This window comes from Acinonyx jubatus, chromosome B2 (assembly GCF_027475565.1).
Source record: "Acinonyx jubatus isolate Ajub_Pintada_27869175 chromosome B2, VMU_Ajub_asm_v1.0, whole genome shotgun sequence".
Classification (NCBI taxonomy): Eukaryota; Metazoa; Chordata; class Mammalia; order Carnivora; family Felidae; genus Acinonyx; species Acinonyx jubatus.
In genome coordinates, this window is record NC_069385.1 from 98,150,345 (window position 1) to 98,167,940 (window position 17,596).

Sequence of the window (17,596 nt, forward strand, 5' to 3'; positions counted from 1 at the left end):
TACTAACATAGGTTAGTTATCTACCTTTGACTTCCTAATATAGAGAAACTAAAGATACTTGGGTCTATTAGGAAACATATTTTGGGGGCGCCTGGGTGGTGCAGTCGGTTAAGCGTCTGACTTCAGCCAGGTCACGATCTCGTGGTCCGTGGGTTCGAGCCCCGCGTCGGGCTCTGGGGTGATGGCTCAGAGCCTGGAGCCTGTTTCCGATTCTGTGTCTCCCTCTCTCTCTGCCCCTCCCCCGTTCATGCTCTGTCTCTCTCTGGCCCAAAAATAAATAAACGTTGAAAAACAAATTAAAAAAAGAAACATATTTTGTACCATCCTGATAAATTTGCTACAAGAAGGCATCTTTCTAAAACGTATTAAATGTATTCATAAATTCGTTCATCTAAGAAATACTGGTATAACAAACAGTTCACAATTGCTTAGTACTTTAGTTTTCACAATGGCCATTTTTAGATAATCTTCATGCCTGTTGCTGTATGGGCCACACAGAAAGATCACCAGAGACATTCAAACTGAATCAGGAAAATCTATCAGACTGCACTGCCCGCCCTCACTCCATCTGAAGATGCTTGGAGCCAACATAGAAATCATCTCACTGATAGCACTCAGGACTCAGACACTGGATTTATAATTTGCTCCATTAACCTGTGCTTTTCTTTTCTTTCTTTTCTGTTCTTAGTAAATCTAACTGCTTGCACAGTGGGCTAACTTTGAGAACCCATCTGTAGGACCACCTCTTGAAATGAGACAACTGTTTGAACTGACCTGTTCCCAAGACTAAGACTGGTTCAGGAGCTATGAAACAGACTTCTTACCAGGTCCAGAACAGTACAGTTAAACTCCAGCTAAGAGGGAACAGTGTTGATCTGTGATGTTATTCTAAGGAAAAAAAAAAAATCATCAAAAGGGGGGAGAATGTTAATTTGTAACCACACCACAAGGACTTTTGGTGAAAACTGATTCCAGATATGGGACATATTTGTGTGGCTGACTCCCCATGAGGGTAGATTAAGTCAGGGGGCTCCGCCATGCCAGAGTAAGCTAATCATACCAAATATCAGGTTTAAGTGACCCAACACCCAGTCTTGGGGAAATGTTAGCTAACTGGTTTAGTTCTGATATTCTTGACTTAAACTTATTTTAATGTTTCTAGCTAAGACATTAGCCTTTTTACTGTTAACATATTTACTATACAAATTAACTTCTTGTTGTGTGCACGGCTCTACTCAGACTTGCACTGAGCTAATGATGGTCAAACGTCTGGATAATATAAATAATATATACCGTTCTGTATAAGGTTTGGCAGTTTATACCAAGACACAATGAAATACCTCAGGCTATAAAATTCCTAAACTTTAGCAAATTTAGAAGTTTGCAGATGGTTATCCTTTTTAAGACATGTTTGCCCCATTTATCCGACTAGGCATGAACCTTCCTAGCGCCCTGGGACAAAGAGATACTTAGTCACCATTGTCTGCCATAAGCTGCAATTTGACTAAGAGGGGAAATGTGCACGAAAACTGCTGTAGGTAACTGATGTCCACTTCTGTGAATGTGTCAAGTGACCTCAATGAGATATCACAAACGGGAAGAACCAGAAAACTAGTTAAGTAGAGGTAAACAGGCAGTACTTTTGGACAGTCAGATACGATTAAAAAAACAAAAACAAAAACAAAAACAAAAGCCAATGTATTAAGAAGACCTAAGGGTCTTGCTTTCCTGTCTATGTGGAAATCAGAAAACCCTAATTTTTGTAAATGTAACCAGTTATACCTTGTGACACACACATACTTGGAGAACTACTTACAAGCATGTACACCCCTTTCCCCTTTTTGTAAATATCATCCCCTGAAGCTAACAAGCTTGGGAGAAGTTCCTCAAAGCAATTTGAAAAAACTGCTGGGCTTTGGTTCTCAGTAAGACAACAAATAAAGCATTTACTAACCTATTTTGAGATTGGCTTTCTTTCAGTTGACAGCCCATTTATAAAAACACATCCGGTTCTGAGCTTTATCGTAGACCCTTATTAACTAGAATACTTATTTTAATGCAATGAGTATCTTATTTAGTCTTAGTAGTGAGCCAAAATTAAATTTTGGTAGTTTGTAAAGCTACACACACACACACACACACACACACACCAAAAGAACTTTCTTTAAAAAATGTGGTCTACTAGGGGAGCCTGGCTGATTCAGTCACTTAAGTGACAGACTCTTGATTTGGGCTCAGGTCATGATCTCACACTTCATGAGGTCAAGCCCTGCACTGGGCTCCATGTTGGGTGTGCAGCCTGCTTAGGATTATCGTTCTCCCTCTCTCTCTCTGCCTCTCTCCCTAGTTGGAGTACATGCTCATGCTCTCTCTCAAAAAATAAATAAATAAAAGTAAAAATTAAAAAAAAAAAAAAAAAGGTCTATTAAATCTAGTTGAGTGTCCCTGGTAATCGAGACACATAAAGATTGTTAAAAATTTTTATTCCTACAGCTAGAAAAAAAGTGTAAAGGTAAAATGTGTTGATATCAGGATGTACCCTGAAAGTTGTTCTCTAAATTAAGTCCCTGATAAAAGGTTCTTTTTATTTTGTTTGGGGGGTGGGATTGGCTTCCCCCCCTCCCATTTACCTCTTTCTGATTAAAACAGTGGAGACCATTCTATCAAATTCATTTTGTGAATTTTGTCATAAACACTTTGTTTGTTGTGGATATGTGACAGACATGACTTGTATTGGCCAAGCCATTCTAGTTCAGTAATAAGGGAATGGTAAGTTCCCATCTAAATCTGTTCTGGTGGAATTTCCACCCCTCCTAATTCCTCACTGTATATGTTCTAGGACTCCCTAGAAGGTTTTACTATCTTGGCTTCCTCATGGTACCTATTCTTTCCTGCTCTGGCCCCCTGTGGTAATGTGGCCAATCGCTGCTCACACCAAAATTGGTAGATGTACCTCATTGTTGTTCAGCGTAGTCTGCAGTTGTAGCTATAACTTAACGTTAGCAGAGACGCTGCTGTTGAAAATGGGAGGCTGTGTGCTGAGGGTCATGGTGAAGGCACCCATGGCGGCGACCCTGACACTGGACTCTCCATGTACCATCCGTGGAGATTTTAGGGAAGTCACTCTTCTGTTGCAGTTCCACATAGATGACTGACATTGCTGGACAATCTGAATGACTTTACACATGGTCACCACTTCCTTCCCTTGTGCGCCAAGTTTCTCTGAGCTGAATTTGAGCAGCTCTACTCCATTTGCCTTCAGAATGAATTCTTCATCAGGGGTTTCCTTTCTTCCAATATATGTATCCTCAGAAAACGGATCTGTTGGACCTGTAAAGATGTCCAGATTGTAGGGTAAACGTGGCTGAAATTTAAGCTAGGACTCCTGCTGCATTTATCCATCCATATTTTTTAGTACAAATGGCTATTTAGATACCTATAATATGTACATTTTAATGTATGGATTTATCTAACTACAGTTAAGGAAATGATAGAATGCATACACAGACTATTTATCAGGCAACTCTTCTGTGCACTTTGCTAGACACTAGGAGTACATCAAGGCACAAATTAGGACAGACTTCGGGTAAGATACACATTTTTGCTGTTAGTTTGGGCTATTCTTAAAACACTCATGAAAATTTGCAGCAACATCTGATTATCCAGACATTCTCTTTTTTTCCCTTATATCAATGTTCTACTACAACCTGCATACTTGGAACAAAGTAGGTTCCCAGTATGCATGTTAAAATGAGCCTGATTGGATTCCAGTGGCAGAGGAGTGGATTACTCTGTGCCTAGCAAAATGGATCTTGAGGCTGTGAGTAGATAAACCAGCCCAGTGAAGCTGGCTGTCTTCCCCCATCTGACTGTGGTGCTGTTGGCCATTTGCATTTCTTCGTGCTTAGTTCTTTGTTTATGAGGTACCAAGTACAGTCGGGGTATCAGCAAAGATCTCATCTCCTAGGTTGCCTCGCTCTTCATGGGCTTTGGAGTCCTGCTTCTTGCTGCTCTGGGTTGTCATCTACATATGAGCTCCCAAGAGTTCCAACCAGAAGACTTCACCAAATTCTCACTTTTGTAAATTATTATTATTTTTTTTACTACTGCTGGAAGTGTCCTATTTGCTGTTCAGAATAAAGGCATATGTGTGACCATCAAAAAACAAACAAAAAAGGCAGATTGTTGAAATAGATTATTATGGGAGAAATGTCCCATTTGGCATGTTGCATTTTGTTAACTCAGAGGAGTTTCATCTCTATATCTCTTGCTTCAGTCTCTCACTGCTTTCAGCTCAGGTAATTTCACCTCGTGTAATTCTTTCCCACAGGCAGGGCACACGCTTACTCCTTTCAGTCCCCTTTCAACTTTAGTCCAATTACCTCAGGTCGGTCTTAGTATGGTCACAAAAGTAAAACCTTATCTATTTTCCTTATCATTCCATTGAACTAGGTTTTTGTTAAACATCTATATTTATGGTAAATGGAGAAAAATTCAAGATTTTTCCTTAAAATTATACTTACCTACTTAAATTATACTTACTTACATTTGCCTTTAAAACAACACTACTTAATTCCCAATACGCAGTATTTGACTGCATCTTAATCTGTGATATAAAGGGCATTTTTTTCTAGAAAAAAATGCATTTTGAGTTTTAAATAACTTTCAGACTCTAGATTATTTAATGTCACTAATTGATCTAGTACAAATGCACCTTAAGAATATTTTACACAAGCTAAATGCTGTAACATTATACAAAGGTAAGCTATCAATTTTTTAACAAAATTTCCTCTATTTTTCAAAGTGCCAAGTTATTTAAAATAACTATATATTCCGGTAGAAATAGAAATAGAGAATGAATGTATATGATATTGTGCTTAAGGGAGAGTGTCACTGGATATCAAATATGGATAAATTATTGTATGAAATATAATTGCTAATCAAAAATAAAACCTAAAGTGTTTAAGATATTATTTCAAAATTCATAAACATTAAAATGTGCACAAATTTAAATTCATGATATAAAGCTAAGTGAAAACGTGTGCTTAAATGGAGAAATGCATATATATCTGAAGATAAAAAACAAACAACATACAGTATATTGATGTTTGTACAAAATTAGTTAATATTTATTTATTAGATCTAAAACCAGGCTAATTTGGAAGAATACTTCTTTGATAACATTTATGTATACAAAAATTGACTCTTTGGTTTATAATTTCATCCTTTTAAAGTATTCTAGAACCAAACTATTAAGACAAACTTTTTTTCAAACAGTAACTCATGTAGTTAATGCGAAACAAAGACTCTTCTTTACATCCGTTGGCCATAGTCACATTGAGTCAACAGATATTCACGAAAGACAAGTATCTGTGGAATAAGAGTTCAATAACTGGATAATCTGGAGTAAAGTTAAAGTTGAATGTAGCCAGAGTTCAACTTCTCCCTTGCTTGTCTGGATCACACTAGATGTCGTCTTGATTAAACAAGGTCATTTGCTTCCATAAAAAGTAGACTGCCAACATATACCCATCACTCAACACACCACATTAGAAATGTGGCTAATCCCAATCATAATAGTAGAGAGATACCAGCATGTTCAGGATGTAGGCACTTCAACTATTCTGAAGACATCTGCCCAAAACTACCTTGAAATTGTACCTATCTTTTTGAGTTTCTGCGTACAAACTAATGTACGACGTAGAGAGTAAAAACTGCCTTACCAAACCGTAATATGAAAATACATCTAAGTGCCATTATCTTTCCACCAATATTGATATGGGGAGAAAAAGTGTTTTGCTCGAAATGATTATATCCATAAAGCTGGATAGTGTCTGTTTAAAACTTAAACTCTTGAGTAAATTATCGTATTACGTGCTTACTCAGTCTTAACCCTGAGGAATTTCTCAGCCACAGAAACTTTGGAAAGTATAGATTCTGAAATACAGATGCTTCTGGAGGAAAAAATAAATAAATAAAAGGGAAAAAAAGGTAGAAGAATATAAATCTGTGCAAAAGCCCAAGCTACTTGTTACAGGTGGGTGAAATAAAGCACCCTGCACTTCTCAATTCCACTAGGGAGAGGAGGGATTCAGGGACTATTTAAAAGCTATCTATGCTTCCAGAAATGATGGCAGTGGCTGTACAAAAAAGCAACAAGCTTTTGCTTGTAATTAAACATGATTAAAACTAGTCTATGTAATTTCAGCTTCAAAGTTATCCTGCTCTACATTTTAGGGCCTCCAATTTCAGAGCTGCCTAAAGACAATTAGCCCATTATCCCCTTAGCCCATTATCCCCTTGCCCCATCTAAGAGACAAAGAATGGGTAATATTAAAGTCAATTTGGTTTGGTTAGCTATGGGTTCTGCCTTTGGTGAGTGGGTAAAGGACCATGGTTCATAATTACAAAAGTGACTTTTTCTAAGAGCAAAATGAAAAATCTCTTTCATTCACTGGTCTCCCATTCTAATGATTTTTAATAATTTTATACTAATATATGAAGATTATACAATTGCCAGAGGATTCTGAAAACTAACCCACTAGCAATTAGGTTTTTTTCATTGCAACTGAATTTATCTGATTATAAGGAAATGCACATTCCAAAGGTCATTTAAAAAACGCAAAATTTTTGTAAATACAACTGGCTACTTTTCCTGTTATTATTTTTCAAGAAAGAAAAATAACTTTCCTTCTCAATTTTATTTTTATGATATTAATTTATTAGGAACTGTGCCAAATTTCCAATCTATTACACAGCTTTCCAAAACAATGGGACTCTTATAACAATAAGATTATGAGTCTTAAAACCCACTTTTATGAATAATGTTAAACTGAGTTTATGTTCTGGATTTGTGTTTTTAAAATGCTATTGCTGTACAGTTACTGGTATATTTCTACAATTTGTAAAGATAGAGCAAAGGAGAGAGACAACTTTCAGGAAAGGTTCCTCAATCATGGTGGAGTGGAAGCCAACAAGGTATGGTAAGGTATAGTACCAAACCTACAGGGGGCACCTAGGTGGCTCAGTTGGTTGAGCGTCCGACTTTGGCTCAGTTCATGATCTCGCGGTTCATGAGTTCGAGCCCCACATCGGGCTTGCTGCTGTCAGCATAGACCCAGCTTCGGTCCTCTGGCCAACCCCCCGTTGTACCCCACCCCTGGTCACACTCTCTCTCAAAAAGAAAAAAAAAAGGTATTAAAACTACAGGCTTTTGTGTTTAAACCCAGTTATACCAATTCAGAGCCATGCAACTCTTGGAAGATTTTGTAACTTCTCTGAGGACTAGTTTCCTCATTTGCAAAAAAGGATGTACGTACTTCACAGAGCCATCGTCAAGAGTTAAGGGGATCATATATTTAACATTGAGTTCCATTCCCTGCCCAGCTTCCTAACCCAATGAACTGCTTTCCCTAGCACAAACACAGGTTAAATTCATTTATAGTTCCTTTTCCTTCTTTTTGTTGTCACAGGTTAACCAGCACAAGATCAAAATGGTGGCCTAGCAATTAAACCTGGCCTGCTAAGTTACAATCGGAAATTAATGTCAATTTCATTCCCTATCTCACCTACTATGATTATTTTAAGCCCCTGCGTGTCCTTGTTGTCCAGTGGAATTCAACTAAACCTTTCTTAGCAGATTACTGTTGAATCAGAAAATATAAACATTCTCTCATTTAATTCTCAATAGTTCAGGTGAGGCCAATATTGAACACATTTGGGAGGGATATGACTGCATGTTAGACACTTTAGCACCATTATCTTTTAATTGCGTGAGTTAGGGGCCTTACCTCTCATTTATCACCTCAATCATCACCTACAAATAATGAGGACAAAGGTACCGCAAAATAATTGTTGTGGGAACTATAGGTTCTATAAAAGCGCTCAATAAATGTTAGGTTTTATTTTCCCTACTGTCATGTTTTCTCTTCTTATGTTCTTATCATGGTATTTTAATACTATGGACAATTATTTTAATGACTGACATTTTAAGGCTGTTCTTTTAATGACATAGACATTATTTAACTTAGTCTTGAATTTTTAAACAACATACTGGCCACACTGCAGCTCAGAAGCTGTTAAATAATATATTTAAAGTCTTATAGAAACACTTCACACTTCTCAAATGATGCATTGTTTCTTGAATTCTGTACTTTGTGGATGAAGTAAAGTCAAGTTAAATCTCTTTAATGGATGTGGGCCTTTAATTTCATTACTCTAAGAAAGGCAAAGGGTATCTTCTGATGTAAATATCATCATCAGATTAAGATATCGAAGGATTTAAAACTTTCAACCAGGCTCGACTGTCATGGAAGAAATGGGCCAGATACCAATTCTCAGTTTCATCACAGAACTTTTATGAAAACAGTGCACAGTCATATTGTATTTGGCACAGTGTAAAAAAGATCAAGGATTTTTGTAAGCAAAACACTAAGCATTGCCATACTAATCCAAGATAAAAATTTAGGCAGAAGTTTACAATTCAAGTTTCCCAAATATCTATTGCTTGCTCTAAGTTTCAAAGAAGGAATGGTTATAAAAGTTCAGCAGCTGACTGGTGAGTGGAATATAGGCTCCCTTGGTCCAGAGTGGAAAGAAACACAACCTGGATGGTTTTCAAAAAATTAGGAAAAGAAATTCCTACCATGTACTATATGAGGCTGAGAGTCTGCAAACACCTCAGTTAAAATGAAAGATGTGCTGAGCTATATAACTTAAATTGTACTGTTGCTGCCCAACCAGTTGCATATGTTCCACAGGAAAATTAATAAAACACTAATAAAATATAATGAGTTACCCTGTAGAATTTAAAGATAATTAAAACCCAAAAAGGCTTTGTCCTATTTTCTCATAATGTGAAGATATGAGAACCCATAAAGATATATTATAAAGGGCCATTGAGAGTATAATGATCCTTTTTTCAAGGGAAAGGCTTTAGAATGAATGCTTAAAATCCATACACCATCTCTCCACTACAGTTTCTATTTTGAGACGTAAGAAGATCTTCAGTCCGAAGAAAACAATTACATTTTTTTTTTTTACCACTACCATTTAAAAGTCATGTGTATAGAGACATTCCATCTACACTGCAATTAAGTACAACTAACTTTATCACAGAGAACTTTACTGTATACATTAGTACACTGGTAAACATTTACATCATACCCCCAAACTCTGTCCCTATAGAAATCTATTGACATGTTACAAAAACCATCCACAGGGTTCTTTGGACAAATATTTATAGTTACAGTCATTTATATTTTTAAAACTATTTGAAGTTACAGTATTTCATTTATTTTTGTGTATGAAGTTTCCAAACTTCTGCATAAATCCTCGGAACTTGTTTTCATTTGGCTGGTATGAGTGATATACACCAGTATTGTAATTAAGCAGTGGGCTGGACCTGCCATAACTATTGCCCACAGTTGTGGATTTTATTTCTGGGCGATGCACACCAGTATTTGGTAGGTTGCTTGCAGGCTGAATAGAGCTTTCAATCTTATAAAATGGCTCAAAACGACTGTAAACGCGCCTGTCAGTTGAGTGAGATCTTAGAAGCTCATTGGGCTTTGGTCTTGGAGAAGAAGCTGGTTTTCTTTCAGGACCAAGAACTGTATTAATCTCCTTTGAATCTCGGTATTGGATCTGTTCGGTGTTAAATCTAGGGGCAGAAGCATCACCTGCCCTTTCCAAGAACTTGTTCTCAACTGGACCTGAAGAAGGTATTGTTTTACTACCTTCCTCGGATGGAGAACTGATCCCCTGGGATGGGCTAACTGTTACATCTTCCTTACTCTTGTGAATACTGCCTTGAGAGTTTGATGAGGAAGAACGCTTTCTTCTGGGAGATGAATCAATTTTTGGTTCTGACTTCTTTGGTTTTTGATTCTCTTCAGCCTCAGAAACTAACGTGTCAGAACTGCTACACATTCTATAAAAGGCAGGTGCTTTATTTTTGGATAGATTTTCTTTCTTTTCTGGGGTAAGGCTAAGTAATGACCTTAACTTCTGAGACCCCTTTTTCAAAAAACTTGGCGAACCTTTAACTTCCTTTTTTGAAGTCAGTTCTTTGCTAGGTTCATCTTTATTCATTTCAAGCAAAGCAGCAATGGAAATTGACTTGGTGGTAGTGCCACTCGGAGGGTCTCTCTTGATGATCTCCCTGTCCTCTTCCGCGCTCTGAGTCACATTGTGCATGCTCTTAGAACTTTTCAGCAAATCCTCTTTGGGTTTTTCTGGTTGTCTAACTCGACTCCTGGTGAGTGTACTATATACATAATGCTTACTGTGTCCGTGATCTAAATTGGCTTTTGAGTGGTCAAAGAATGGAAAACTTCGCCTTTTGAGCAGATTCTCATTTTGTTGATTCTTTGGATTTTCTGTCTGCTTATTTACACACAAGGATGTATATAAATAGTTGTTTGACTCTGGATGGCCATTTGTAGTTTGATGTAAGACAGCTGAGTGGTTTTCGGGAACCTGCAAGGTGTGCATTTTGGGTGCCTCCGACTGCAATGGGAGCTTCGGGGTTGATTCCGGCAAGGGCTTGTCTGTCACATGCTGTACACTCGTAGGGGTGTCCAGGACCTCCTTAGGTGTGTCACTTCCCTGGGAACCGACGACAGTTGAATTTGAGGAGCCGGTTGTACAACTGTTAACTTCCTGCTGCTCAGGTAAAGTGGGTTTAAACACAAAGGAGGAACGAAGCCGAGAATGAGTATAAAGGGCGTTGGCTTTCAAATTTTCAGAACTTTCGTAGCCCTCAAACCGGTCACCTAGAGCTGATCCATTTGAATCAGGTGCAGCTTCTGAATGATCATTTAAGTAGGATTCGATTCTCCAGTTACGCAAGAACGACTTTGTGGTATGTTCAAGGGTTGGCATTCGTTGTTGCAAAAAGCGAATATGATTATCTGTCCCGTTAAAAGACCGCCGCACATTTGAGTTCCTTTCAGCAAGATTTGTTGTTTTTCTCTGGGCAAGCCGATCAGCAAAACTCTGGGCAGGTGTATTACGGTGACCTGCATAGCCGCCTCGTGATGAGGATGCCACACTCAGACTATCCGACGGCTTTTTCCAATTACCTGGAGGATTGATGTTTCGATTCAGAGCCCTGTTAAGCAGCAGGTATGGTGTTGTTTCTGGCTGTTCCCCAGCATAACTATGCCTCTTCCAATTTTCATTTAATTGACTGGATTGATACTGACGGACTGTATTTGGACCATTAAAATTTGGAATAAAATGAGGCTTGTAGCCATGATTTCTTATGCTATATTTGTCATGTTCATTTAGAGTGTATATCCCTCTGTTTTTGAAGTAACTAGAGTCTAGTTTGTGAATTTTGTCCTGTCTGGCAAAAAGGTTTCTTTGGCTGGAAACAGAAGCTAGTGAAGAAACTGAACGCTGGTAGGTGCCATTCTCCCAGAGTGATTTGCCATGCTTCACCCTTGCTGATTCTTCTTGGGCGAATGGACTTGGGACACAGGATCTGGCATAGAGAGTTCTAAATTCTTCATCAAAGGACTCAACAAGTTGTCCTGTGATTATCTGAACCATGCTGAGGTGAGCTTTCTCAAACGACCACATGTAGCTGAAAAAGAATCAAAATGGGAAAATTTTAATTTTGCTGTTAAAAGATTAAGGACAATATATAAATCCACTAAGCAAAATTTATCATTTAATGTCAACAAGAGTATTTTTTGCTTGTTTTCTTCAGCTACGACAATTTAGAACATCTTCAATCGTTACTTGCTTGCAGTCCCTGGAATCCCTACTCCCCCAATTCATAATTAACATTTTTTTAAAATGTTCTTAATGTTTATTTATATCTGAAGGAGAGAGATACAGAGCATGAGTGGGGAGGGGCAGAGAGAGAAGAAGACACAGAAGCCAAAGCAGGCTTTGTCAGCACAGAGCCCAACGCAGGGCCTGAACTCACAAACCATGAGATCATGACCTGAGCCAAAGTTAGACGCCCAACCAACTGAGCCACCCAGGTGCCCCTAAACATTTTTTAATGTATATTTTTGAGAGAGTGAGACAGAGTGTGAGCAGGGGAAGGGCAAAGAGAGAGGGAGACACAGAATCCGAAGCAGGCTCCAGGCTTTGAGCTGTCAGCACAGAGCCCGATGTGGGGCTCAAACGCATAAACTGCAAGATCATGACCTGAGCCAAAGTCAGGTGCGAAATGAGCCACCCAGGTGCCAGCCCCCATTCATACTTTAAATAACGAAGCAATTCAAGTCCTGGCCTTGAAACTACCCATAATTTTTGACATTACTTTCTAGAAGTCCAAAGAAAAGCCTGCTGTACATTTTGCATCATTGCCTACTAAGATGTTATGGAATAAAAAACATTGTATTTTATATAGAGCATCCTGGCAGAATGCAGGCAAGCCAGTATCAGTAGGAAAGTTGAGAGGCCTGGCTTCTGCTGAGCTATCCACCCACATGAGCTTGGGCCTCAGTTTCCTCATGTCCAAATTGCTAGCATAATCCTACCATTCCCTATAGTTCTAGCATGTTAAAATGCAAGATAGGCCTTTGCTAATACATGCATTTTATCTCTGTGGCCTACTTAGTAAGTATACTTTGGGAAGCCAGGGCTTTGGGATGCCAAGTGAGATCTTTTAATATAAAATACAATTTCTAGGAAGTTAATGTTTGTAACTACTTTATAATACTTTGTGGAATTTCTACAATTTAAAAATGACAGTTGGAATTTCACATAAAAATATAAATCTGACATGTAAAAATTTAGATAATGTAACACAGAGTCACTGAGCTAAAAAAGGAATCTCTAGTATGCTATATATCAAATACTGTACGTGATATAATAGGGGTTAATAAAGGAAAAAGGAGACAGACATTCTCTACTATGAACGAGCTTACTGTTTATAGACGGGACACAATAGCAAAGGCAGATGAAAATACTAAGAGAATGTGTAGAGTAAGAATTTAAAATATACAAAATATGATAAAGAGTGTACAACTTAAGAATCTTACTATTCTGATATACTCAGTTTTATCTAGTATGCTTACTGAAAGCATGGTATGAGAAGAATTATTTACTGGGTGCTCTTTTTGTGCAGATGTGTGGGCCACCAGGCTGACTTAAAATAAGTGACACAATGTGAACGATTAAAGGAATTTTCAACCCCACTGCAGATATGAGTACAAAATTTGTGGGAAAGAGCAAGTAAAGGAATGAATAGTCAGCTATCACCTATGAGAAAAGCCCCAGAGACAAGCAGGGTTTTGGCTGTATTCTGAAAGAGGCCAGATAACCCCGAAGTTCAAGCACGAAAGGCATGGAACAGTTTGTGTGGAAGAAGAAACATACAGGAAAAGAAAGGAAGCAAGAATGGCCCTATTTTGGTTGAACAGAGAAAACAAATTCTGTTTAGCTGAAGTAAAGAAGTTATATTACAGACTGATGAACAAAGGGGGAAAATCTGGAAAGCAAAGCAGAGAGTTTGTGTAGGATTTATTTCCAAATTCAGATCAATTAAAATAAAAAGATGTTTGAGGACTGATTTTTTTCCCGGTAGCTCTTTGTAACACAGATGTGAAGGATGAGGGACTGCATTTACTGTGATGAGTAAAAGAACTGACATAAGGTGATAAGAGCCTAAGCCAGTACAGAAATTGGAATAAAGAGTAAAAATGTTGAGCCAGTAACAAGAAGAGAGAACCAGAATATTTGCATGTCCTAAAGGATGTGTATAGTTTGTGAAATAAAAATAACCTCCACGTGTTGAGCTTAGGAAACTGACAAGGTAATGGTACTGGGGAATATGTTACAACTGGAAAAGTTTTCCAGGTTTGGTAAATCAGAAAACAATATTGTGATATCACTGCATGTAAAAGGAAGACACTCAAGGGTATATATTCAATTTGAAGATTATTCTCTGGAAACACTGAACAGCCCCAAATAAAAGAACTGTTTTACTGACCTTCAGGGAACTTCCTATAAAATGTGAGAACCCCAGCCAATCACCCTCCTGTAAACCCAACAGTTGATAAGGATTTCCCATGCGATTTCCAATAAGCATTTGAGTCCCTTATCAATACGTAGCAAAAGATCAGCAAACATTTAATGAAAGTTTAGAAGATTCCTTATAAAGCTTAAAAACTTAGATGCAAAACAGAGACCAAAACAAACCGGAGAAAGACAAATGGAGAAAACAGAAAATGCACAAATAAGAATATGTATAAAAACATAGACACATAAAAACTATAATCAGTGTCTTCAAAGCAATAGAGAAGATCATGCATCTATAAAAAAAAAAAACACACAAAGGATACTTTGAAAATGGTGCAATTTGCAGATATTCAAAATATTTGATAGCAAAATTTTTTTTTCAAAGTTTATTTATTTTTGAGAGAGAGAGAGAGAAAGCGAGCACAAGCAGGGGAGGAGATGAGAGAGGAGACACAGAACCCAAACCAGGCTCCAGGCTCTGAGCTGTCAGCATGGAGCCTGATTCAGGGCTGGAACCCATAAACCATGAGATCATGACCTGAGCCGAAGTCGGACACTTAACCGACTGAGCCACCCAAGTGCCCCTATAGCAAAAAAAAAAAAAAAAAAAGAAATTAAGTTATAATAGATGTGTTAGAATTAACAATCGAGAAAATCCCCCAGACATTACAATTCTATCCACTCCCAGATAGAAAATCATAGGGGAAAAAAATAAAAAAACAATGGGAGCAGATATCCAGTTAATAAGAATTCCAGAGAGAGAGACAATAGAGACAACTGAGGAGAAGAAATGAGCAAAGAATATATGAGAAATTGTTTCAGAATTGAAAGACATGAGTACCCGGATTGCTTAGAACAATAAATAAAAAAGACCTAGATCTAGAAACATAACAAATCTGAGAATAGCAGGGAATAGAAGAGAAACCTTAGACGTTTCTAGAAAGGAGGAAAAAAAAGTTACATAAAAAGAATAACTGTTTGAGACTTCTCAACAGCATGTTTGATTGCCAGTCAATGTCTTTCAAATTTGAAGGAAAAATGATTCAGCTTAGAGTTCCATCTCTAGTTAAGTCATTAACCACCTAAAATTATAAATTTCTGGACTTAAAAAAAAAATTCCATGCTGACGGAAAGTATTCTTGAGCAAATGAGAGAAAAAACTATGACTTAGAAACAAAAAAGAAGGAAAAATAGGATTAAGATGGGATACAAGAAATTGTGGCTCAAACTGCCCAGGAATACGGGAAATTGCAGAACCCCAGCAGTGTTTCAGGTTAAAGATCTGCCAGTCCAGATTGGACATGACAAACTGTTGGCAGTAACTGAGCCTTTGGAAAAGTTGTTCATGTGCTAAGAAATCTTCAGAATCAACTGGAAAAAACATAGCAATAGATAAACAGAAAGCAAAGACAATGAATAAAACCAAAGCCAAATGGTCATTATTAACTTTGTTATAAAAAAGGGAAGCATATCACAAATGACTCTATGGCTCATCAGCTATCAATTCTGACACAACTTTAGTAATGTAAATTGAGACTTCTTACTTAGCAAACAATTTTGATAAAACTGTACGGGGTGAATGGCAAGCAGGAGGGAAAGTGGATATGGGTGAATAGAAATATAACCCTTCAGTCATCATACTATAAAGTCAAGACATAATACCTAAAAGTGATAGATTGAGCATTCACAGTATAATCACATTATGTAAGAGAATGGAGTAAGTATGGGAAGAACCAGCTCAAAGAATTAAACAATTGCACCTGGAGATCAGGATCCAGCAATGGAGAGACATGGAGAACAAAAACTTTTGTATTACATATCTTTTAGTAATATTTGATTTTTAAAAAAGTGTGCACATATTTACCTGGATAAAAAATAAAATGAACTTACTACTCCCATTCCCCCCAGACCCACTGTCACACTCCTGCAGTTGGGAATGTGATTATGAATTTACTTATTAAAAAGAGGCTCAAAAACTCTGAGTTCCTGGCTGGGGATCACACAGGGAAGTCTATGGAATGAAAGCAGTGACATGCTGCTGGCTGTAGCACGGATCTCTCAACGTGACAATCTTCAAGTCTGACCAGAGATGGCACCTGGAAGCCAACAACTTCGGTGAAACTTGTCTTGTGAAAGTAGCTTTTATAGAGACAGCAAGATTTAAAAAAATGCTTATAAAATTCTCTCCCAGTCAAATTTGTAGACATTACTTTACTAAATATGTTCCAGATTTCATACGACAATTTCAAACAAGGGCATCCAATTCACAATTCAATTTGCACACATTGATAAAAAGTATATGTGTTTTATCTCATCAATGTTAGTATCATGAGAGACCAAAACACTTGTCCTGTTCTTGCGATAAAACTGTCATCACAATGATTGAACCGTCACACAATGTGTGACTGTGGTTAGTGCTGACATCAGGCCTCTCTGGAAATAAATGCTTGCAGTTTAGAATAGGAAGACGTTTTATGGCAAAGACTTTTGAACTAAAGACAGTGGCATTTTGATTTGGGCTATAAGGAAAATGATGGTGATATTGGAATATGAGACAAAGACTGGTTTTCACCAAAAATAAATTTTTAACCAATTTCTATGAAGACTGGTTCATAATTATTCCACCAGATCCTGTTAGAATACTGTTAACAGGAAAGGTCCAAGATAATTAGTAGAAAGAAGAAAAGAAAAAAAAAAAAAAAAAAGGGCTGACAACCATATTTTTTTCAAGAAGTGTATTTAAAATTAACATGGACTAATAAGGAAATTAGAGTTGTTAGATAAGAGTTTGGATGAATTTTTATCATCTGCAGTACTAGGCATTCGATCCTCACTTCCATAAATAGTAACTTAAATTCTGCCTCTGGCTTATGATGTACATAGAAAGATAAAGGGTTTTTGTTCCTGTGGTTTGTTTGCTTTTCCCAATATCAATTCGAAAGTAGTTTAGCCATTGTCATCTCAATATACAGCACCTATTAATGCCTAGTGGTAGCAAAACAAAGTTAAGGTGAATTTATTGTTCAAGGTAATCTTAAAAGTCAAGTTAAATAATAAAGACAGAAAGCATTCATTATGGTGAGATTAATAAATACCATTCTAGAAGTCAAGCGAACTCCTAATTTTAATTAAAATTTCAATTAAAAGCCCTGTAAAACCAAGTGGGTCTGAACAAATACATACACATATAATGAGTCTTTAAAGGGACTCATTAATTTCAAGCACTGGTTGTAATTTCTGCTCTTAACAAGTTTTCCTTTAGAACTACAAACAGCACTTTCAAAAAAAGGTCTCTGAGCTTAAAGGGAAAGTTACCAGGTAGTAGTGGCTAAAATATACCTAAAATAATAGCTGACTTTAGGGGTTACGGATGCATTAACTCATTTAATTCTCACAACAAGAAGGTGAGATAGGCTCGAGGATTATCCTTTACAGCGGAGCAAACCTAAGTGGAACCAAGTTAAACAACTTGCCCATGGCCAATCACATCAACATACTGGCTCCTTCTTGTGGACTTTTTAAATTATTAAGGGAAGAAGCAAAAGTTTCCCCTCGCACTGCCCTGTTTACCCCCATAGTTCTCCTGGCTCCTTGAGAGTCTGTGCTGCCCTGG

General features: G+C 37.4%; 1 protein-coding gene and 1 pseudogene across 1 annotated transcript in view; one reads left to right on the forward strand and one right to left on the reverse strand.

Moving 5' to 3' along the window:
• The first annotated feature begins 3,805 nt into the window (after window positions 1-3,805).
• Window positions 3,806-4,034, forward strand: LOC106973056 (transmembrane protein 258-like; annotated as a pseudogene).
• Window positions 4,035-8,333: 4,299 nt separating this feature from the next.
• Window positions 8,334-17,596, reverse strand: part of FAM83B (family with sequence similarity 83 member B) — an 87,437-nt gene continuing 78,174 nt past the window's right edge. The window contains exon 5 of the mRNA XM_027057553.2: window positions 8,334-11,590. Coding sequence (XP_026913354.1) covers window positions 9,289-11,590 — 2,302 coding nt within the window. The 3' untranslated portion in view covers window positions 8,334-9,288. The remainder of the gene's footprint in view (window positions 11,591-17,596) is intronic.